The 22,364-nt window shown below is 49.0% G+C and overlaps 1 protein-coding gene across 1 annotated transcript; it reads right to left on the bottom strand.

Annotated features, from left to right (window-relative positions):
• Positions 1-365: 365 nt before the first annotated feature.
• On the bottom strand, positions 366-6,070 carry LOC134471588 (interferon-gamma-inducible GTPase 10-like). Its single transcript, XM_063230670.1, has 2 exons — positions 5,795-6,070; positions 366-2,814 (listed from the first exon to the last, which is right to left on the bottom strand). Exon 2 carries the CDS (start codon positions 2,792-2,794, stop codon positions 1,526-1,528), a length of 1,269 nt encoding a protein of 422 aa, XP_063086740.1. The 5' UTR covers positions 2,795-2,814; positions 5,795-6,070; the 3' UTR covers positions 366-1,525.
• Positions 6,071-22,364: the final 16,294 nt, after the last annotated feature.

Genomic DNA, 22,364 nt, shown 5'->3' on the forward strand with positions numbered 1-22,364 from the left:
TCATGCACCCTGTCTGGCACTCACAGCTGTCACACGGGGAAGCGTCCCCCAGTGCTCAGAAGACAAAGAGCCCATGCAGACTGTTACCATGACAGGAAGAGTGACAGTCCCTGAGCTTTGGGGAGGCCGCTTGGAGTTTTGCAGTGTCCCATGTCACAGGTGTGAGATAAAGAATTTGAGCGAGGTCAGAGCAGCTTCCCTTCTTCTGCCCACGGGATTCAGCTTTGCCTTGCAAACTCCCTGGTGGGTCACCCCTCGCCCCTCTGCTGAGCTTCACTTTATACATTCCCCAGACTCCCGGCCACACAGCGTAGAGGAATTCCCAGAAAGGAGACCTCGGGCTGGAATAAAGACAGCCAAGTCCATTTCTGTTTTAGAATCGTATTTTATTTTATCAGTGCACATCACAGTATGTGAAGGTTACATTCCTCTTGGGAGGAGGTGCATGGCAGGAGATGTCTTGGTTATTATCCTGCCCACCCCCCTTCCTCCCTGTACCTCCAGATCCCCTCTCCCTGCTTTCCTTACTGTGGTTACTGTTACTTGTACTATTGTCAATCTCATTATGATCCTTTATTTCATGTTACAGCGTACAATGTCTGTATGCACGGTGGGAGGTTAGCTCTGCACAGCACACATCTGAATCTGTTTCCACCCCCTTCCCTGCGCCCCAGCTCAGCCCCTGTATCTCAGGCCCCTTCTTAATTGCAAAAGCTCTCTCTGCTGCATTTGTCTTTCTTTTATTTTGCTCTTTATTTGAACTTTGCAAGACTCAAATGAGAGAAACCGCAGGATTTAAGCTTCTGAGTCCCTTTCACCTCACTTCACATTACATTCTCGGGGAACCCGTTTCTCTACTCAAGTCTCAGATTGATCTTTTTTTGTTGTCAAATAGTATTTCACTATGTGCATGTGTTCATTACATGTGCATCAAAAACACGAGTGTGGTATCAAAGTCTATTTCTGGCTGTATTTTCCAATGACACACATTTTACTAATCATTTTATAATGTTTCCATTTTGTAGAGAGCATTAACAGGGTGATTGAGAACACAGCCATAAAATGACAGTATATAACCTCGGCTGTGAGTGTCACAAAGTGCTACTGCCTGAGGAAATGGGGACTACCTGGGGACACTTGGAGAGCAGGGGCTGGGGCTGGAGCTCAGAGGCAGAGCCCTGCCTACCATGCACAAGGCCCTCTCTGGGTTCAGTCCCTGCACCGCAAAGCAAACAAATAAACACACGAACAAAAACTTGAAGATTAGCTGAAGCAGAGGTTGAGATACTGTTGGCTTTTAATCAAAACAGACTAAAGCATGCAGAAGGCAGGGTGTGGTCAAATCACCTATGCACAGCGTGAGTTACCATGGGAAGCTGTTGCCTGGCTCTGTGGATCAGAGGTTTTTTCTACCTTAGGGACACTGGGGCAGGGCTGCTGGGATGACCCTGATTCCTGACAGTATCAGCCCAGAGGTCCAATTTCCAGTACATGAGGGCAGGCACAGTGCTTCTACCTCATTCTGTCAGAAGGGAGCATGGAGGGTTTTATGCAATAGGACCTTAGCATCTTGGGCCACTGCATCGAGGATTTTCAAGCGTATAAAGTAGGCTTTCCTGATGTGGATGATAGAAGAAAAAGGACCTCCAGTCACTGCACAAAACTTTTCATCAAAGGACTTTGCTTCTGTGCTGTCATCCTGCAGTAGAGCTGAGGAATCCAAGCACCTGAGTTCGCCCTTGATGTCTTGCACAGATGTGTGGAGCTTCTTGGCATTCTCTTCAGTGGACTCATCATCCAAACCAAAGTATTTTTTGTAAAACTTCAAGCACTCTTCCTGTTCAGGCAAATCAAAAACTTTGAAGATGGACCCAAAGGAGATGAAGGCCACAGCGGCCAACTTCACAGAGTCCAGCCATATTATCTGCTTGAGGATAATTCTCTTCAGTTCAATGGAAGCTTCCGACACTGGAGGTATCATCAGCACAAACACCTGGCGCTTGTGAGCAATAAGCTCCTCCAGCATCGTCCTCTGCAGACCTGGAAAGTCAAAGTCATGCAGCTCAAAGTTGGAGACCAAGAAGACGCGCGGGTCCGGGACTCCTATGTTACTGAGGTTAGTCAGGCAGTTGTCTCGGATCTGCTGGAGAACTCTCTCCCTCTGGAAGGACTGGGGCTTGCCTCTCCGCTCACTATATAAATCATTGTCCACCTTGTTTCTCACAAAGTAGAAGTTCTTCCCAGCTTCCTGGATTTTCCGGGCCAGGAGAGCATCATTGCAGGTGAAGCGGGAGGCGGAAATGATGATGAAGAAGTCGAATGTGGCAAAGCCCACTGCTTCGAGGTAAGTGTCCGGGCCGAAGGTGGGTGTCCCAGTCCCAGGCAGGTCCCAGAAGGTCACGTTGGGGTATTGTGGATGTTTATAGGGGGTTTTCTCCCTGGTGGTCTCCACAACCCCAACCTCAGCCGCCCCCTCTTCCTCAGGACCAAGGCCTCTGAGGGCATTGATGAAACTGGACTTGCCTGTCCCCGACTCCCCGATCACAGCCACCTCCAGGGCAGCATTTTCTGCCGCACTGAGTATTTCTTGAATGGCATCCACCGCAGCCTGTAGATTCCCCACAAGGAGGGAGTCTTCAATTCTGTTGAGTTTTTCAGGAGAGATGATGCCTTTGGTCTTATCAAATTTAACATAGTGTGTTAATTTAACATAGTGTGACATGAAGTCATTAGTGAGTTTCAGGAAGTCCTTTTCATTCAAATTGTGCAGGAAGTGTGAGAAGAAGTCACTCATGGCAGCTGGCTCCAATATGTCTGCAAAAAGGGAGAGAACAGAGTTACAGACAGTGGAGCATCCAGACAGAAGCTGGGGCTGAGCAAAGAGCAGCTCATGTCTATGGGACCCCGAGAGTCTACACTGAGTCCGGTTATTCTCCCTGCATGCTTCCCTGGATGAGTTTGGTGTCCCTGGCTGCAGGAGAGCCTCCCCACACCTCATGTGGCTAGCTTCTGTCTCCTGGGAGTCTGGGTGGTTTGTAAGGCTGAGTGGCAGCCTGTAAAGGCAGAGGCGTCCTGCACTCCTGAACCTAGGACCACATCACCTCACACAGCACAGAGGGTGAGGTGATGTGAACAAGGAAGGATCTTGAGATGCTACAGCTTCCTAGGTTATCCGGGTGGGCTCAGTGCCAGAGGGAATCCTGCTGGGATTTCAGATGGGAGGAACAGAGACAAGAGGAGCGGAGAGAGGAGGAAGTACTGGTGGGGTTGGAGCCTCGGGGCTGGAGAGAGGCTGGAGCCAAGGCCTCAGGGACTGAAGCCTCTGGAGACCTTCGAAGCACATGGGCCCAGATCCTGCAGGAGCCAGCCCTCCTCCTGCTGCATCTCAGAAAGTTGTTCTTGATTGCTGACCTCCAGAACGAGAAAAGACAACATTGGTTTTTTAAAAATCACAACACTGAATAATTGCACACATGTATGATTTGCAGGGTGATACTTCTGCACATGTGTATAAGGCCGGTGATCAGGTCAAAGCAATGAGCATCCACAAATCACCTCAAACACGTTCCAGTGCCTGGCTGGGAAACCCCGAGAATCCTCTCTGATGGCTGTTTCTGATGGACCTTGAGTTCCAACAGTCTCCCTCTGTGCTACTGAAGAGCCACCCCACTCCCTGTCAACTGCGTTATCCACAGGAGCGCCCATCCTGTGTCCTGTTCCACCTGGAGCCTGAGGCTCCCTGGACCCCTCATGTTGGTGGCCTTGTCCTGCACTGTTGTCCTCCTGGGCAGTAGTGGGCCTGCAGGGAGGGGGCTGGATGGAAGTCAGGCTGCTGTGTGTCCTGGGGGAGATGCAGGGTGCTGCCCCTCCTCCTTTCCATCTTTGCATCAGAGGCAACATGAGGGGCTCAGGAATCTGCATTATGTGGTCCCCACAGTGAGAGGCCCCGCCACAAGCTCAGAGCAGCAGGCGGATGGGCCAGGGCTGGAGCCAGGATGCAGGAGTCCCCAGGGGGCTTTGCTCTCTGCACTTGGATCTTGATGATTTTGTCACCATGGAGAGCTGAGGGACACACTGGCCCTCCCCTCTCTCCTTCCCAGCCTGGAGCATCTGGGTTTTATTCTTTGTTTCTTTGATATCAACTTTTATCTTCTGCACGAAGGAGAACGCACAGATTTGTCTTCCTGGCCCATCTCATGGCGTCCTCAGAGCTCATCCACGGAGCCACACAGGACAGAATTCCATTGTTTTCTACAGCTGAGTGGCGCCCACTACACATGGAGACTGCGTTGTCCTTTGCCATTCTCTTGTTGAGGGACATCCACATCTGACTGCATCCTGCCTCCATCCTCAGCTCTGGTTGCTGCTACACCTGAAGCTGTGTTGTTCGAAGTCAGGAAGTTTGTTGGCAAGTTGCTATAGCAGCAATGGGAACCAATTCACTGCTTTTCTCAGAACTCAGCAGGGAACATGGCAGAGATTCATTCTGCACAAGGAACCCCACAAGCCAGGTCCTGCAGGTACAGAGGACTTCCAGACAGACTGCCACACCATGGGAAGTCTACGCAGGCTGGGTCTCTAGCACAAGGCAGGTGCCCGTTTGAGAAGAAAGCTGGACACTTACAGGAATCTCTGTGGTCCTAATGCACCAGGCAGCTGGATTAAAGTCAGTTTCCTCACATCACACGGGAGTTTCGAGTGAAAATAGACACAGGACACCAGGTAACCTAGGAACTCAATAGAACCCAAGTTTTCCTCTAAAATTCAGCACATTTCTGATCCATCAATATTTGACTTAATCAAGGCCACTGCAGGCAATGTTCAGTGCCCTGCTGTGGGCCCTTGTAGTGATTCACTGTGGCAAGGAGGTTTGTCTCACATGGCATTGGCTCTGGGATGAAGAGACATCTTTCCAATATGGAATGTTCAGTGTTTTTTACATCCTCCAGTCCTTTAGGACAGTTTTCAAAGGAAGAAAAATCAGGACTTTGAAATATAAGATGAACCAGGCATGGTGGTGCACACCTTTAAGCCCAGCGTTTAGGAGGCTGAGGCAGGAGGACTGCTGCTAGCTCAAGGCCAGCCTGGGCTACGAGTGAGTTGAAGGCCAGCCTGACCTGCACAGTGACATCCTTTCTTGATAAGAATAAAAAGACACACAAAGAAAAAAAAAAAACCAATGAAACAAATAAAAACCTCCAAAGTACAAAAGAAACACATCCTTCAAGGTCATTTATTCTTAAAACCAGGCAGCCAGCCATGCAGCACCTCTGCTCCTGGTCCACTAACACTACCCACAACAACAGGAGGAACTTTATAAGACCCAGCCACTGAACCTACATTACAGTAGGACTTCAGTTAGCTGACAATTTTATTCCTTAAGTTTCTTTTGAAAATATAGGACTAGATTCCCTGAGACAAGAGAGTAACCTGACTGGTGACAAGAACAAAAAAGACATTTTGCAATAAGTGATCAGTAGACATTCTATGGTATAGTACAAGATGCAATACTGATAAACTTCATCACCATGGAAACAGCAATGGTAATCAGTATGGTCCCCAAAGCTCAGAGCGCTACTGTCCCACATGTATAAAAGGAAACCCAAACTGCCGCCTGTTCCCTGTGGACTGACTCTGTCCCTGCCCTGTTTTCTTTACAATCCATTCAGCCTTTCCTCTCACACACGTTTGGCTGTGTCTTGACCTAACTCTTTCATCAGGACACCGGGACCCAGGAAGCCTCCTGCCCACCAACTAACACAGTCACCGGGGACCGAGGAGTTTTCTCACTCACCAGATGCAAGAGCCTGGCGGGAGAAGAGCAGGTTCAGAGGAGAGAGGCTGAGCACGCAGCAGTGCAGCAGGAGATCCCTGCCCTCCCAGGTCCGCACAGGAGCAGGTGGAGAGCGGAGCTTCTGCTGAGCCTGAACCTGCTTCGCTGCTTGAGGCAGGAGAGTCCCCCGAAGGCCTGTGCCTTTCACCTGGGCACTGCATGCTGGTGTTCCTCATGGATTTATGCAGCAGGAAAGTGAAACTACCTCAGCAAAACATTTCTGCTCAGTGAAAGCACTTCCAGAAAAAGGAAGTAAGTAAAAAAAAAAAAAAAAAAAGGAAGTAAGCCTTTTGTAATTTCAAGACACCCAGAGATTAAAAGGATGTCAGAGATAAGTGCAGCCCAGAAGGCAAGTCTCCTGGTGACCTCTGGGGCGTTGCCTAGCCAGTACACCCAGTATATGTGCCCACTCTCCACTCTGCCCTCAATGGTCACCAGGGTCCCTGGTGCATCAGTGGGCACAGAGCTCCCAAGAAGCACCACGATCAGGAGTTTTGTGATGAACACACAGTGCTCTGGGGAGACCCGGTGAGAAAGCAGGAGGGACAGCAGAGAAGCGAGGGCTGCTCCTGTGCGTGACGCCTGCTCTGCAGGGCTGCTCTGGGCTGTGGACGCCTGGCCCAGGCTGGGTCTTTCGGCTGCCTCTCATCTTAGGAAGCATTGTGGACCTGTGGGTCTCCGTCCTGCACTCCCAGGACAGCTGCAGACACAAGAGGACAGCCTTGTCCAAAAGCAGCGAAACAGCCACCTCTCAGGGGCTGACTGAGCCGTCTTCTGAGGCCAGGGCCAGCTTTGCCATTGTGAGTTTGGCAAAAGCAGGAGGAAAATTCCCAACAATTGGACAGTCTAGAAAAGCACAGATATTTCTTCTCATGGCCATAGAAAGAGTATTAACATAAACAGAAGAACTCTTAGAAGTTATGCAGTTTTCCTGGGACTTGCCCTGAGGTGTTGGCTAGAGCTGAAACAGGGGTCTTGATTATCATCCGAGGCCGAGGTGAGCTGCCCCTCACTGTGAGCAGTCAGGAGGCCCCAGAGCAGCTGTGTGTGGTGCAGGAGAAGGTGAGAGGCTTGGGGTACACTGCAAAGCCAGGGAGGACCAGAGTCTTAGCGCCCGGAATGCAATGTGGATCCAGAGTTTCAACCTAGAGCAACTCTGAGCAGGGGACAACAGTGATGTTTCCGTTTGGGGGTATTTCTGTTGATAGACAAGTTGATTTGGCAACAAAAGCTTCGAGTAAAGTTCTGCACATGGAGTGAGAGTATGCATCTGTGTTCCCTGCACAAACACACAGGCAGCCAGGTTCGCCCAGAATCACAAAAGAGTGAAGTTCATAAACGGAGATGTTTCCACAGGAAGGCCAGGACAAGGCCAGTGGAGAGAAAGCGCAGAGAAATAACAAGGGCCAAGTCAGAAATGAAGACACCCCTGTGCCTCCGGGGTACGGGTCTCTTCTGTGCTCTCTGGCGCCTGAAGACCTAGATTGGGGTGAAGGCAGAGGGAACAGAAATGCTCCTGCGCTCATAGGGGGAGCTGTGGAAGGGCCTGGATTCTGGGGCTCCTAGCTGACCTGCTGTTAGGTAGGGGCCTGGTCAGAAGAGGTGGGCACCGTGGGCGTAGCCTGGGGCTAAACTCTTCCCCCCAGTCCCTCCTTTCTTCTCTGCTTCCTGTCCCTGGCTGTGCACAGCTCTCCTCCACCAGGCCCCTCTTCTTGCTGTCCTGCCTTGGAGCCTGCCAGCTGCAGGAAGGTGGGAGTCCAGCTAACCCTCTCCTCTGCTAAACTGTGGGTGCTACTTATTGCATCCCAGTGACAAGCAAAGTGACTAAGACAGGCAGGGTGGCTGATGCCTTCAGTAGACACACCTAACCCGGAGCTCTGGCTGCTGACTGACACCCCGACACCCCTCCTTGTCCACCATGTGTGAGGAAGGCCTGCCACTCCTATGGGCTCTGCGGGAAATGAAGAATGCAGCGACTATTGTCACGCCTGCACTGTGGTTAGGGAGACAGGAATTACAGGCACACAGTGGCATTCAGTCAGTTTTACCTTTGTGTGGTGATTTAAAGTATAAACAGTGAAAAAGCATTTAAGTCTGAAACAGGTGCCTGAGAAGTCTGCAGCCCTCACAGGCCTGTGCAGAGTGGAGATGGGGCACAGACCATGGCGGGCAGGTTCTCCCTCACGCTGCCTACTCCAGGTACAGTAGGGAAAAGATTCAATATGCAACACAATTTGTAGGATTATTTTATAATATTCACCCAAATGTCAAATGCACAGGACTGAGGCAGGAAGAAGCCAACCCTGCCCCGCCCCTGCCGTGAGCCTGCCACTTGGGGCCTGGAGGAGAAGTAGGAGACAGTGTGAGGGACTCCCCTTGAATGCAGGACAGCTGCTGCCACACTGATTGTACTGAGGCTTATTTCCATCTATTGAGATGGAGTTTGCTTCTCTCTTCCAGTGGCTCTAAGCATTGTAATAAGGCTAGCCAGGTCCTGGTACTGTCCTCTCTAAACATCTCCCGTTTCCTGGCACAGTGCTCTCTCTATAACAGATAAGCACAGCAGGATGGCAGAGCCAGTCAGCTCCAGGAATGTCACCTGGCTAGAGCCTCAAAGTACAGAGGCCATGAGTCCCTAGGGCACAAACGTTTACATATCAGAAACTGAAGCAACAGCCTCCAAAACCATTCAGTTGCTACCTTCATTGAATTAGCAGACTGGGCCTTCTGCAGTCAGTCTCCCTGCATTTTGCAAAGAGGTTTTCTACCCACCTAGCTAGCTAGCTGGGTTACTCACATGGCAGTTCCAGCCGTCCTAGTCCTCACTGTCACTCATCCTCAGGCCACCCCTTTTTCACAAGATAATAAGTTCTGGGAGAGGCCTTGGATCAGGCCTTGGTCTTCGTATCTTCATCAATATTGGATTTAGGACCCCTTGGTTGCCCTTACCTTTGGTTTTACACTCACTGTGGGTTGCACTGGAGGTGGTGGGTTGGAATTAATTTGCTGGGATTCCAATAACGTTTCAATGGGGTGACAAGCATAACTTTTTGGATGGTGAGGAAGACTAAGAAAGGGATTACAATATTTGGATTACCATATTCCCAGTTCAACAGGAGAAACCACACCCCGCACCCCTCTTCCACCCCAGGAACTTTGGATGGAAGGGACCCAGGCAGGTAGCCCAATCCCCTGCACTGCAGGACAGGCAGCCGTTGCAGGAAACGATGGGGACTCAGCGACCAGCTGATTCGGAGGAGTACAGGAAAGTGTAGGACTAAGGAGCAGGTACAGTCTCAGACCCCCAGCAGACCCAGAACAAGTCCAGGACACACAGACACAAAAAAGATTAGAAGACACACACCCGACATTTCCGAAATGATAGCAACTGAAGTAAAGAAACTACTTGGTGCTTATGTTGTTTGATTAATGTTGCATGCCTGTGTCTGGTAGTCCGAGCAACTATGTGGAGGAAAACACTGTGCAACATAGTGACTGTTGTTTATTTCCTAATCTTGTTTTTGCAATTCAGTATCATTCTCATTGGCTTGATTTGTTTGCTGTTTTGTTTTAATCTCTTCAAAATAAAAAAGTAAAAGTTTAAAAAAAGTGTGGGAGGTCTGTCCACACACTAGAGACCCAAAGAATCCAGCCAAGCACCTGGATCCCACAGCAATATCCCCCGAAGTCAACTGGAGCCCTAGAGCCCATGGCAGTGCCTCATGCAAGTCTGTGTCAAGGGTCTGCACTGGGAAGGCCCAAAGGTCAGTGGTGGAAGCTAGAAGGTCTGCACCAGCAGGGGGAAGGGTCTGTGCCAGCAGCTGAGGGATCTGCCCTGGAGCCAGGAGGTGACACTCAAGGTCAGGACCCTCTAGAGCTCCACTGAAGAGAACTGCAGCCATCCTCACTGACAGCAGATTCCCAAGCTCTTCCCACAGTGTGAACAGCTGAGTTCCTATCAGGAAAACCAGTGTGACAAACTGCTTCAGGGGGATCACAGCACACCCTCTTACCCTCAGGTTCTTCTCTTATGCTGTTGACAACAATGCTCAAGTGGGCCTTCCACACCCAGCACCATGATGACTGAGTTCAGTTGGGTGTTACCAGGTGCCCACAGTTGCAAAAGCCGGCTTGACTGTCTCTTATGGTTCAGCTCAAGCACGACCCTCTAAATCACTCAGGCACTCTGAGGTGGGGCTTTTGGAAGCTGATTGGCTCACAGGGTGCTGTGGCTGACTTCCTGTTAGGAGGTGGGGCAGGGAGGAAGGGGCGGGTCCCTGGCGGCCTAACCCGGAAGGATTTATCTCTGCCCTGCTTGTCTCTCAGATCTGCTTCCTGGTTGCCAGGAGGTGAGCAGCTTTCCCCTGAAGCCAGCCCTTCCACCATGCAGTTTCTGCACCGTGCCTGCAGAGCATGGATGCAAACCTCCTAAAACTGTGAGCAAGGTGAACCGCTCCTCCTTTGTTCCTGGTGTCAGATATTGTGTCTCAGTGATGAGAAGGTGCCCAAGAAAGCACCCTTCTTTTTAAGTCATGCCTTCTTTTTAAGTCATGTGCTGTCTTGGGACTCTGCAGACTCCCTACCACTTAAGCCTTTTCCAGATGCAGCACCTTGGTCTTGGATCTCCGGAACTGTGAGGGGAATAAGCCCTTGTTCTTTGTAAATCACCCCTTCTGGGCTGTTCAGTTATAGCAAGGGAATGTAGGCTATGCCTGTCTTGCCTAGTTTTACAAAGCTCTGCTGACTGCCAAGCTTGCTGAGGTTACACAGCCAAGTAGGGAATACAGGCATTCCTGCTTTTATGACCAAGTGGCATTTCTGTACCGAGATTGTCAGATGAATTGGTTTTTAAATGAGGAATTGTAAGTAGTATGCACATTGCAGTATTCAGAACAAAAAATAGTCAATGGAAATGTCAATTTGATGACTCTGCTCTTATCTGCATGACTCTCACATGTAGTACTGTAATAAATAACAGCATGACATTACCCTACTGTATAATGCATTGAGTGAAAATGATACCACTGTATTAAAAAGGTGTGCTGTGTAAAAAAGAGATACTGAGGTTCTACAAATAAGGTGCACAACGCTGAATAAAAAGAGAGATGAGTCCTGAGTCTGAGGACAACTTTCCACCTGACCTTTGTTCCGGCGTCATAGCTTGCCCCCTCTCATTCTCAGCAGACGACTGTGTTCTGGGTTCACTGAGAATACAGAAGCGTCAGAACTTTCCTCCATAGCTGCTCCTCCTGCCTGCTTGCGGTGCCTGGGTGTGCTCCCAGCTTTCTGTCTGGGGCTGGAGCTGAGCCATGCTCCTGCTGTTTGGTCTCCTGGCCTTGTGCTCTGGTTCTCAGCACCTTTCATTCACTCTTCAAGAATTTAGCATCTTCTGTTGCTTCTTGACAAGTTTTCCCTGGAAAGGAGCTCCCCCACTTCCCTGAAACCCAACCTTTTTTCAAGCATGCGCAAATGCTCCTCCAATCAGCTGCCAACATGTGGTTTCGCCAGCCTCTTGAACCCCGCCCCCTGTCTAATTACAAATAAAGTCTGAGGTTCTTCCACAAACCTTCCAGAGGGTGCCTGCCTGTCTTCAGTAGGCCACTCGTGCCCTCAATGAAGGCCTTTTTCCTTCTGCTCTCTCTCTCTCTCTCTCTCTCTCTCTCTCTCTCTCTCTCTCTCTCTCTCTCTCTGTCTCTCTGTGTCTATCTCTCTGTTTCTCTGTGTCCCTCTTCCTCCCTCCCCGCTTCCCCGCACTCCCTGCTGGAGTGACAACTGCAACTCACCATTTTCCCTTCCTATTCAGAGGCCATGTATCCAAACTGTGTTGCCAGCCTGCAATAACCACTAAGTCCCGCCAGAGGGCGCCACACTCCCTGCCACCTTAGCAGTGACAGGCCTGAGATCCCAGGGTCCTGGCCTTCTTTGCTTTGGGGCAGTTCCTCCCTCCTTCAGGCATGTGGGGCAGCCCACGCCTTTTTGCCTCGCACCACATTGCCAACATCCACTCCATGTCCCGGGGGGGGGTTTCCTGCTCTCCATCACCATCTTCTGCCCCCTCAGCCCTTCTCCCTCCTGCTCCTCCTCTGCCCCTCTAGTGGCCGTGTTCCCGCCCGCCCATCATGCCCACTCTCTCCTCCCAGCCTCCACCAGGCTGTCTTTGCTTTAATAACTCTCTTTGCTGTCACAGGGATACAGGCTTTATTCCTTTGATTCTTACTTCAGGAGATCTCTGTTGAGTAACGTATAAAAGGTTCCCAGTAATCTATTTATACTCACAAATGTGAAAACTGTAACAGTTATTGTGATTCACATTGGCCAAATACATGTGAGTGCACTCTGATTGGATAAGGTGTGTGTCTGTTAAGCTATTGAGGTTTCTGTGTCCTATCTACACAGATCATCTATATATGTTTCTGTGTTTGTTGTATCCACAAACAGCTGTTCTTTATTTGACCTCAACAATTTTTTCCTTTCCCATTTTTGGATCATTCATTCAACATTTAATATGCGTTATGCGTCCAGAATCATACTTGCACCTAAGTTGCCAGTGGGTTAACCTGATGTTTTAACTGGTTTTGTGAGTTTAATACGTACTGCCAATTATGTCTCATGCCTTGAGAGTCTCTCATTGTTCAAAAACGATGTTAATGGTGGTAACTGGGTTTTTCATAAGTCATCCACATGATAAATATTAAAATTGTTCCAATAATTAACAAAATGCCTTGATGGCAGAAATCCCTGAGGCAGGAGAGAGTTTGGCGCCCGCTGGCGGGCCTTGCTTATTATTGCAGGCTGGCGACAGGGATTGGACAGGTTGCCACTGAAGTGGAAGCAGCCAAGGGGCAAAAATGGGGCAAGAATGTGGTGGAGCGGGATTACTGGGTAGGACTTCAACTGACGAATCAGAAAGCGGCCACCTGGTAACATCTCACCGGCTCTTACTCATTGATCAGCGGCCCCAATGATCTCCATAACCTATGGGGGACGCCCCAACCAGGCCCGGGAGGACCTCTCCTGTTCCTGAGTTTGCGGCTGTTATCACACTGCCTAAAGCACATGCGCAGAATTAGTGACTGTTCAGTAACTCTTCTTGGAAGATGCAGTCATCTTGGTCTGGTTTTGTTTGTTGAAATTTCCTAGAGTTGTAGATACCTGAAGTACTTTCCTGGCCTCTTTAGTAGAAGGGAAATAATAGTGTGCAAATAGTGTAATGACAGGAAATAATTATTTTCCTGCCCCAAATTGAGGTGAATAGAGAATGGGGCAGATTGTGACAAGCCAAGATGTCAGCTGCATAGCTCCTGTTGAGGGTTGCTTTGGGGGTGATTCTATGGTTTGCTCCAAAACTTATGCTGAAATCATGAGATATTGAGAGGTGAGCCCTTTAAGAGCTCACTTAAGCTGTACCCACCCTCTCGAATGGGTTGATCTACCCGTGCTGTCCGTGGATTGGTGGATGGATGGGTTAATGGACTGTCTTAAGAGTGAGCTTTGAGACTAAGGCCAGTCTAGCTCTAACTGTGTTTCCTGCCTTCCCTGCATAGAGCTCTGGGTTTTCTTGAGACTCTGCCCATGATAACAAGGTGGCCCCCCTCGAACTTGGACCAGAATTGTGGGTGCCCCACAGGAAACCTTGTTTTATTTTTAATAACCTATCCAGTCCGTGTTCTCATGCTGTCAGCTGCAGACATGGGCTCAGGTAAATGCTATGGGCTCCGTTTTGTCAAATTCTCTGTATTAAAATTGAGAACTAGGAAATATCCTGAGTTTTAAGTGTTTGATTCATTTTGTTCAAAGTCACAGTGACAAGAAAGGGAGAGCCGCAGGATCGTGCCTGGGCCTCTAGTGTTCCCTTCTGTGGAGCCGCAGGGACCCTGGCAGTCAATGGGAGGCTGATGGGATAACAGGAATAATCTCAGCTTGGCAGGTGGGGTTAGAAAGACAGCTCTGCAGAATGCCCACCTCCCGTCAGTCAGCTGAACCCTGGCGGAGGGACCTCTAGACACAAAGCTGACCGGGAGTGAGGAGACTGACCTGGAGGTTTGATTCAATGAACCCTGCAGAGGCAGCGCTTTCTGGGTTGAGCTGAAGGCGAAATCAGAGAAATCAGGTGCATGGAGTGTTCCATGGGTCACGGCTGGCCTGTGGGAAGCACAAGTGTCATCTCTAGGAGCCAAAGCCAAGAGCAGCCTGTGTCTCTGCCACTGCGCCCATGAAGTGGACTCTGCAAGCCCCTGCCCAAGCCTGGGAGATCCTCAGCCTACAGATAAGAGCGCACACTGCATGACGTTCTGATCGCAGCCTTCTGAGACCAAGCAGAGGCTCCAGTTAGAGCCACACCTGGACTTATGACTCTTAACCTACCCAGTGATAAACGTGTGTCGCTTTCAGCCACTGAGTGTGCGTCAGCTTGTCACTCAGCACTAGAAAGTGAGTGCATTCAGCCCGGTGCTGTGTGCTTCTGAGACTGCATCCAGTCTCTGTTTGTCAGAGTGTAGCACTGATGATGACCGCGACTACCGTGGAAGTGTGGCAGGCGAGCTGCCCGCTGGCCCTGCTGCTGAGAATGACAAGGCCCGAATGTCCGTGTCTGAAGATTCTTAACATCAGCAGGGAGGCAGGGGCACGGAATGCTGAGGTGTGGAGTCCCCTCGGCCCTGGAGACCAGGGGCCGGACGCAGGGCAGCCCTCCAGCTTTGCTCCCCCGGGATCCCCAAGTGCTGTGACCCTGGCCTCGGGGGGCCCCAGACTGAGAGACGGCAAACGATGCCACAGGACGGCGCCCTGCCTGCTGGTCAGTCCAGCTCTCCCTCACGTAGCAATGAAATAGAAATACATTCTCATCTGCCCTCTGCACCCCTGGGGCTCCCCAGTCTCCCAGCAGAGGCTTGTGAAGAAAACCGACTTCTCCAACCTACTGCTTAGAGACCCGAGTGATATCGCGTCTACAGTGTGGGATGAAAATTCAACCCTCAGCTCCGCAGCTAGAATTCGTCTACCAGGTGGCTCAGAATACCCCAAAAACTCAGAGGGAAAGCGCCTGGATGGGTGGTCACCAACAGCCCCCTGGGGCAAACACAGTTTTTTCCTAGGAGGGAGTCCACCTTCATGCTCCACCGAAAAACTTCCCTGAGTAAAATTCCCGAGAACTAAAAGGTAAATAAAGTTTAAATGGAAAAGAGCCAGGGGCGTGTAGCTGGCTGGTAAACTCTGACCTGCCAGCCACAGGGACCTGGATCGCATGCCCGGTACCACAGTAAAGGAGTTAATGAATAAAGAAAACTCAGTAGAACACGAGAATCCTGAAACATGGAAATGTTATGATAAAAACTACAAAGGGACGATTTGAGGTGTGTGGAGCAGGAACATGGAGATCTGGGCAGGCGCAGGGAACTGTGCAGAACGATCAGGGAGATTCGAAAGGAGTGAGCGAACTTCTAGAAAGGGGAAGCAGAACCCACATTTACAGCTCAGAGCTGAGGTCAACAGGAGGTTAGCCGCGGCCAGGAGAGACTCTGTGACTGGGAAGTTAGATCTGGGGAGATAATCAGGACGGAGCCCAGAGAGGCCAGGGGATGGGAAATCTGAGGGGACGTGTAGGAACACGAGAACAGTGTGGAAGGCCCACAGGCACGTGTCGGGGACAGTGAGTTTGTGTCCCTGACCTTCAGAGTGACAGCCTTAGGAGGGAGACCTTCAGGAGAGTGTAGGTCCTGGGGTGGGGCTTCCATTACTGGAACTGGTGTCATAAAAGAAACAGGGGAGCTCACCCTTCTCCACGCTGCTCCCCACCTGAGGACACCCAGGACCACCCTGTGGTCCAGGACGCAGGGCCTTCCCAGGGTGGCACCTGCCGGGCCTGGATCTTCACTTCCTGTCTCCTCTCCTGAGCTGGAGAAGGAGCGCTTGGTGCTTGAGCCGCCTAATCTAGGACAGTTTGTTATGGCAGCCGGTTCCCAGTGAGACAGCAGAGGCTTTTCCTAGAAGGAAAAAACAGAGCACAGCAGAATAAATACGGGAAGAGAGAAGAGCTGGGCATTTTCCAGAAATGGTGAACGTCACCAACCTACAGGTATGTGAATCCCAAGAGGATAAATAAAAGGCCACGCATATCAGGGCACTTTATAAAGAGACTGCAAAACATTAGACATATTAACATTAGCCTCTGTGTGTGTGTGTGTGAGTGTGTGTGTGTGTGTGTGTGTGTGTGTGTGAGTGTGTGTGTTAGGAGGATTAAATTCAAAAGTGTACCAAGAACATTTCAAAAGAAAAACAAAGCATTGTGCAAGGTTGTCAGCTGCAGTTTTTAATAGTGACTGAGGAAGCTGCAAGCTGGAGCAGATGATAACCTTGGAAAAAATGATAACCTCGCTATGCTGACAAAAGATAAAATACTGTTTAAGAAGGCAACGTGCAGTTTTGCACGCCTGTAATCCCAGCTCACAGGAGGCTGAGGCAGGAGGATCTCTGCAAATTCAAGACCGGCCTGAGCTATAAAGTGAGCCCAAAGCCAGCCTGAACTGCATAACGAGACCCTCTCAAAAAAGACAAAATACTCTTTAAGAAAGTATAAAAATGTCTGCAGACAAAGCTGGAGAGACACACGAGAGAAAGTTTTAGGGGCTTGCTTTGCTTTTTTGGGCTGCTGGGGATTGAATCCAGGACCTTTGCACCAGCCCTTTTTGTTTTTTGAGATAAGGTCTTGCTGCCCAGGTTGGCCTTGAAATTACAATCCTCCTGCCTCAGCCTCCCAAAGTGCTGAAATTACAAGCATGTGCCACCACAGCCGGCTGGAAATTTTAAAGAACATGTTCAAACAGAAACTCTGAGATGCAGAAGCAAAGCAAGAGCCAAGAGTGTAACATATGGGGGCAAATCTGGGCTCTAATAACATGTACGGAGCCCAAGGGAAAGCGCCCTAAATGGTGCGTCAGTAGTGTGTAACGCGGGTGTTCAATGGAGATGTGAAGGACTTGTATTTTATTTTTTGGTACTGGGGATCGAACTCAGGACTTCGTGCTTGCAAGGCAGGTGCTTATGCCGCTGAGCTAAGTCCCTGGCATTACTCACGTTTTCTGAAAGGGGAGTAAGGATGGTGCTTAACTTCTCATTAATACTTCACTGATTTACGTGTTAAAATACTAGGCTAACAGCTAGATACCAGAAATAAATAACTTTCAAAATAGCAGAGGATAAAACAATGAGGGAAAAAAGCTACAAACATAAAAGGAGAAAAATCAGCACATTAAGTGGAACATTTAGATGAAAAGAGGAAGGTGGGTGTGAGCGCAAAAATATTACTATAACTGATGGAAACAGAATATTGTCAAAATATCAAAATTAACCGGGTGTGGTGGCACAAGCCCATAATCCCAGCTCTCTGGAGGCTGAGGCAGGAGGGTCACTGTGAGTTCAGGGCCTGGACTGTACAGCAAGACCCTGGCTCAAAAATGGAATGAAAATACTGTTTACAGATGAGATCTAAAACATAAGAACATAGAAAGGTTGGAAGCAAAGAAGACAGAGAAGAGCTACCAGGAAAATGTCCCCCGAAGGCAGCTACCATGATAATATTAATATGAAAAGTCACAGCAGTGCCCTGCTGCCGATAGACTTGGAAAGAAGTATGAAATGTAAATGACCTTTACTTTAAGAATGTGGGGAGAGACCTCCCGACCCACTGGAGAGACCCCCTACCCCGGGGAGAGATTGCCAGACCCCAGAAACTATGCCAGACCCCGGTGGTCTCTCTGCATTTTTAAAATAAAGGTCATTTATATTTCATACTTCTTTCCAATTCTACAGGCGCGATGCACTGAGCATCTACTCCGTGTGAAGCGGTGCCTCAGCCTTTCTGAGCTGCTTCTGAAAGTTTTATTGTAGTTTACATATAATGAAAGGCACAGAATTTCCATACACAGCAGGAGGAGCTTGGAGGGGCGAATACTCTGCACAGCCCCCCAGAACTCTCCTCGGCCGCTCTGCAGGCCAGCACTGCCCTGGCCAGAGGCACAGCAGCCCGTCACCGCCCTGTGCGCTTCTCACCCGGGTCGGTCTCTCCCGGGTAGGCACTCCGTGTTGCGGTAGTGCTGTGTGTATTCGGTTCTTTCCTGCCTCGGCGGTCCTGGAGGCAGAGGGGGAGGAGGGAGCTTGAAGCCAGTGCTGAGGGCTGAGCCAGCATAGCCACCATTCTGTACTTCAGGAGGCCACAGTCCACATGAAGAAGGCTCACAGCTTCACGGCCAACCACAGAAGCCACCGTGACCAAAGAGCCCTGAGGTCCCAGCGAGGGGCCGCAGGAGAAGCTGCAGATTCTCATCCTCGTTACCAAGCGTGGCCTTGAACCTTTGCCCCTGACGCTCAGTTTCCCACGTTTCTGTGGACGAGAGGCAGGGGTCCGCCCCGAACTCTCAGCTCTGTTCTAGTGTGACTGCCTGTCACCCCAGGACCCAGCCTGTCACCTCTGCAGCAGGGAATGCAGCTGATGCAGGAGAGGGAGGACCCTCAGGGCAGGAAGACTTGAGGGATGAGCTTCCTTCTCTTTGGCAAGTCGGAGCCCAGACTGAAGGGCATTTGTTAACAGGTGGCAGAGCTGGAGGTGGCCTTCCTCTGGGCCCTGCTTTTCTGGTGGCAGCAGAAGCCTCTGCACCCCAGGCCCTTGGTTACCACTGTCAGCTGCAGGCCTGGCACTCCCGTGGGGATTTGCCGACATCTCTGACCTGCTTGGTGAGAGGCATCCTGGGCCTGGTCCCCGGGTGGCGCTGTCCCCTGCCCTGCTCACGTGGAAATACCAGTTGGCCAGGACTCATGCCAAGGCTGAGAGGGAGGAAGCTACATGAAGTGGAGAAGGGCTCCCGCGGGGGACAGCAGCTGTCAACACATTTCAGGTGAGATGAGGTAGAGTTTAGGAGAAGCAGGAAGCTTGGGCAGGTCCCCAGCACAATCTTAACTTTAAAATTAGTGCTCTTGTGTAAAAACACGTGCCCCTGGTTAAAGCGGGAATGGTTTTGCCCACGTGTTATGGCTCCTAGCTAAACGTCACCCCAAAGCCTCATTTGGTCACCGGTGGGGGGTTTTGAAGGCAGCTGGCAGGATGTGTGAGTGTGGAGGAGGGCACGATGCGGCATTAGGCATTACGGGTGTGGATAACGGGAGCCCAGCCCGCGTGGCTTGTAGCTGGGTGAATTAAAAGGGAAAGAGGGAAGGCAGGGCGCTGTGCCGTGAGCTGCTTCTCCTCCGCGATGCCCCGCTGCCTCGGGGCCAGCTGCCTGTGGACTGAAACCTCCACACACTGCGAGCCAGCAAACCTTTCTTCCTTTAACTTGGGGGTGTCAGGCATTTTGGCTCACTATGAAAAAAGTAACTAAGACCCCAAAGGATTTATAATAAGAAGCTGTGGTTGGCTCTTCTTGTCTCTAATGAAAGTTTCTTCTTCTGGAGCCACGCTTTTTTCGTTCTTTTAAAAACAAACAAACAAACAAAAAAGGGATAGAAAATATACAGAATTTTTAAAAATAGAAAACACTGATTAATATATTGCATATCATTATCTTGAATGTGGTTGTTCACATGATAACATTTAGACATGATAAAAATGATCACACAGTTAGGCAAGGAAAACACTTCTTTTTGATGAACTAACAGATAAGTTATACAGTCCTCTATCTTGTATATATTTACAGGCACACATATATGTATACATATGTATATATATAGTCGTTTCCCTTCTTTCTTTTCTCCTTTCCCCTATCCCAGTTGCTCTTTTCTTTTGAGAACTTTCTTTCCCTTTCATTTTCACAATATCTACATTTTGGATCTTATTAACTTTTTTTTACCTTACACTAGGTAGACAATGTGCTATTTACACCTGTGAGTCTAATTTATTTCACTTATGAGTGTGGTCTCTAGCTGCATCCATTTACCTCTAAAAGCCCTAAGTTTACCTCCTTTATTGCTGAGTAGTACTCCACTGTATTAAAATTCCACATTTTAAAAAATGTATTCTGTGGTTTATGGGCATTTGGTTTGTTTCCAAGATCTGGTTATTACAAGTTGTGCTGCTATAAACATGGGTGCACATATACCAGTGTGGAATGATGTTTTCAGTTCTTCTGGTAAAATACCTAGACATGCAATAACAGTCAAATAGGCCCTCCAGCCCTAGTGTTTCGAGGACTCTCCACACTGATTTCCACAGTGGCTGTACCAGTCTGCTCTCTCACCTGGAGAAGGGATCCTTTCTCCTCAAAAGCCCAGCAGCATTTGTTATTGGTTGATTTCTTTTTGTTCTCTTTCTTTTTGAGACATGGTCTCACCATGCAGCTCAGGCTGGCCTTGAGCTCACTTTGTAGCCCAGGCTGGTCTTGAGCTTGCAAGGATCCTCTTGCCTCAGCCTCCTGTGCTGGGATTACAGGTGTGAGCCACCACGCCCACCTAGTGGGTTAATTTCTTGGTGATAGTCATTCTTTGTGGAGTGAGATGGAATCTTAGTGTTGTTTTAACTTGCATTTTTAAGATGACCAGTGATGTTGAACATTGATGACCATGATGTTAAACATTTCTTCATATATTTATTGGCCATTTGTATTTCTTCATCTGAGAAGTGAGTGTGTGTCTCAGACGCTCATTTTTGGATTGAGTCTTTGAATCTGGGCGAGCCTGATTTTTTAAAATTCTTTATGTGTTCTAGATATGCCCATTATCTGAGGAACAGTTGGCTAAAACTTTTTTCCCATTCTGTGGGTTTTCTTTTCACTCTTTTGGTGATTTCTTTTGATTTTGTTTTTGTTTTTTTGTACCAGGGATCAAACTCATGGCCTTGCATTTGCCAAGCAGGTACTTACACTGCTGAGCTAAACCCCCAACCTGTTGGTGTTTTCTTTTGATGCGCAAAAGCTTTTTAATAAGATGAGATTCCTGTTGTTGATTCTTTGCAGTATTTCCCATGCAGTTTGCATTTTGCATGAACTCTGTATTTACCCCTATGTCTTCAAAATATCCACCTATCTTGTCTTCCAGTAGACTTGGTGTTTGTATTTTAATTTTAGATCTTTGATCCATTTTGACTTTAGTTTAGTGCATGGTGGTAGACATGGGCCTAGCTTTAGTCTTCGGCCTATTGAAAGCAGTTTTTCCAGTACCACTTATGAAAGAGACTAGCTTTCTTCCAGTGACCGTGTTTGGCCCCGTTGCCAAATGTAAAGTGGCTAAGTGTGTTCGTAGTTGTGTCCGCATCTTCTGTTCTGTTCCTCTGATCCTCAGGTCTATTTTTCTTTTTGCAGTACCATGCTGATTTTACCACAGTAGCTTTGAAGCATAATTTCAAGTCTGGGACTGTGATGCCTCCTGCCTTTCCTTTGTAGCCCAGCATTGCCTTTGCTATTTTAGGTCTCTTCTGGTTCCAGATAAATTTTAGATCTGTAAGGTATGCTGATGGTATTTTGATCAGGATTGCATTAGATCTATGTAACCAGTTTGGGGACTATGGCCATTTTCACTATGTTGGCCCTTCCTATTCAAGAGCAAAGGGTATATTTAGATTTTCTGATAGCTTCTTCAGTCTCCTAGTTTTCAGTGTACTGATCTTTTATCTCCTTTGTTGGATTAATTCATAAGTATTTCATTGTTTTGGATGCTATTGCGAAAGGTGTCATTTCCAGAATTTTTCTTTCCGTGAATTTGTTGTTTGTGTACAGAAATGCTATTGATTTTTGAGTGCTGACTTTGTATCTAGCTACATTGCTGAATTTGCTTACTAACTCTAGTAATCTTTTGGTGGAGTTTTTGGGGCCTTCTCTGTAGAGCATCGTGTCATCTGCAAATAAAGATAATTCACTGGCTTCCTTTTCTATCTTTGTTCCTTTTACTTCTCTCTTGTCCAGTTGTTCTGGCTAACGCTTCCCAAACTCTATTGCATGAGAGCGGTGGTCGTGGACATCCTTGTTGCAGACGGGCTGGAGTTTGAGATTTCATGTGGCCTTTGCATTTTGTCATTTTCACCTCGGGTTAATATTTAGGTCTTTGCAATCCCGCTAGTCTGGACTGTCCACTGCTTGTGATTTAAGGTCCTACTGTGTGGCTGATGTTCACCCACCCGCTGTGCCCTGCAGTGCAGGGGCGGTGCAGTCACCTACACTACTCCCGTGGGTGAGTCCTGTGTTCTTCCGAGGCTGACTAGTTAGGAATATTGATGTGAACCAACCCTTAGCTCCTGTTGTTATTGTGGCCTCAGACTGTCCCAGGTCACCAGCCCTCTGTCCATGGTGTACGCTCCTACTGTGCCACTGGGGGTCTCGTAGTCCCTTTTGGGTTCCTCCGGTTGGGGGAGGCCTCCCTGGCACTGGCACTGGCCCACCTGGGGTTCTCTATAGGGACGAAGGGCTTACTCGTGCTCTTGCCACCCTACCGAGCTCTGCCAGCTGGATGGAGAGTTTTCAGACAGAAAGTCAACAAACAAATAACAAAACTGAATCACACCTGTGAACAAATGGACTTGATAGACATATACAGAGTGTTCCATCCAACAACATCA

This window comes from Cavia porcellus, unplaced genomic scaffold (assembly GCF_034190915.1).
Source record: "Cavia porcellus strain 051 isolate PalLab524CR breed Dunkin Hartley unplaced genomic scaffold, mCavPor4.1 scaffold_19, whole genome shotgun sequence".
NCBI classification, from domain to species: domain Eukaryota; kingdom Metazoa; phylum Chordata; class Mammalia; order Rodentia; family Caviidae; genus Cavia; species Cavia porcellus.

Coding starts and splice junctions, on each gene's coding strand:
- LOC134471588 (XM_063230670.1), bottom strand. CDS start 2,794: ATGAGTGACTTCTTCTCACACTTCCTGCACAATTTGAATGAAAAGGAC.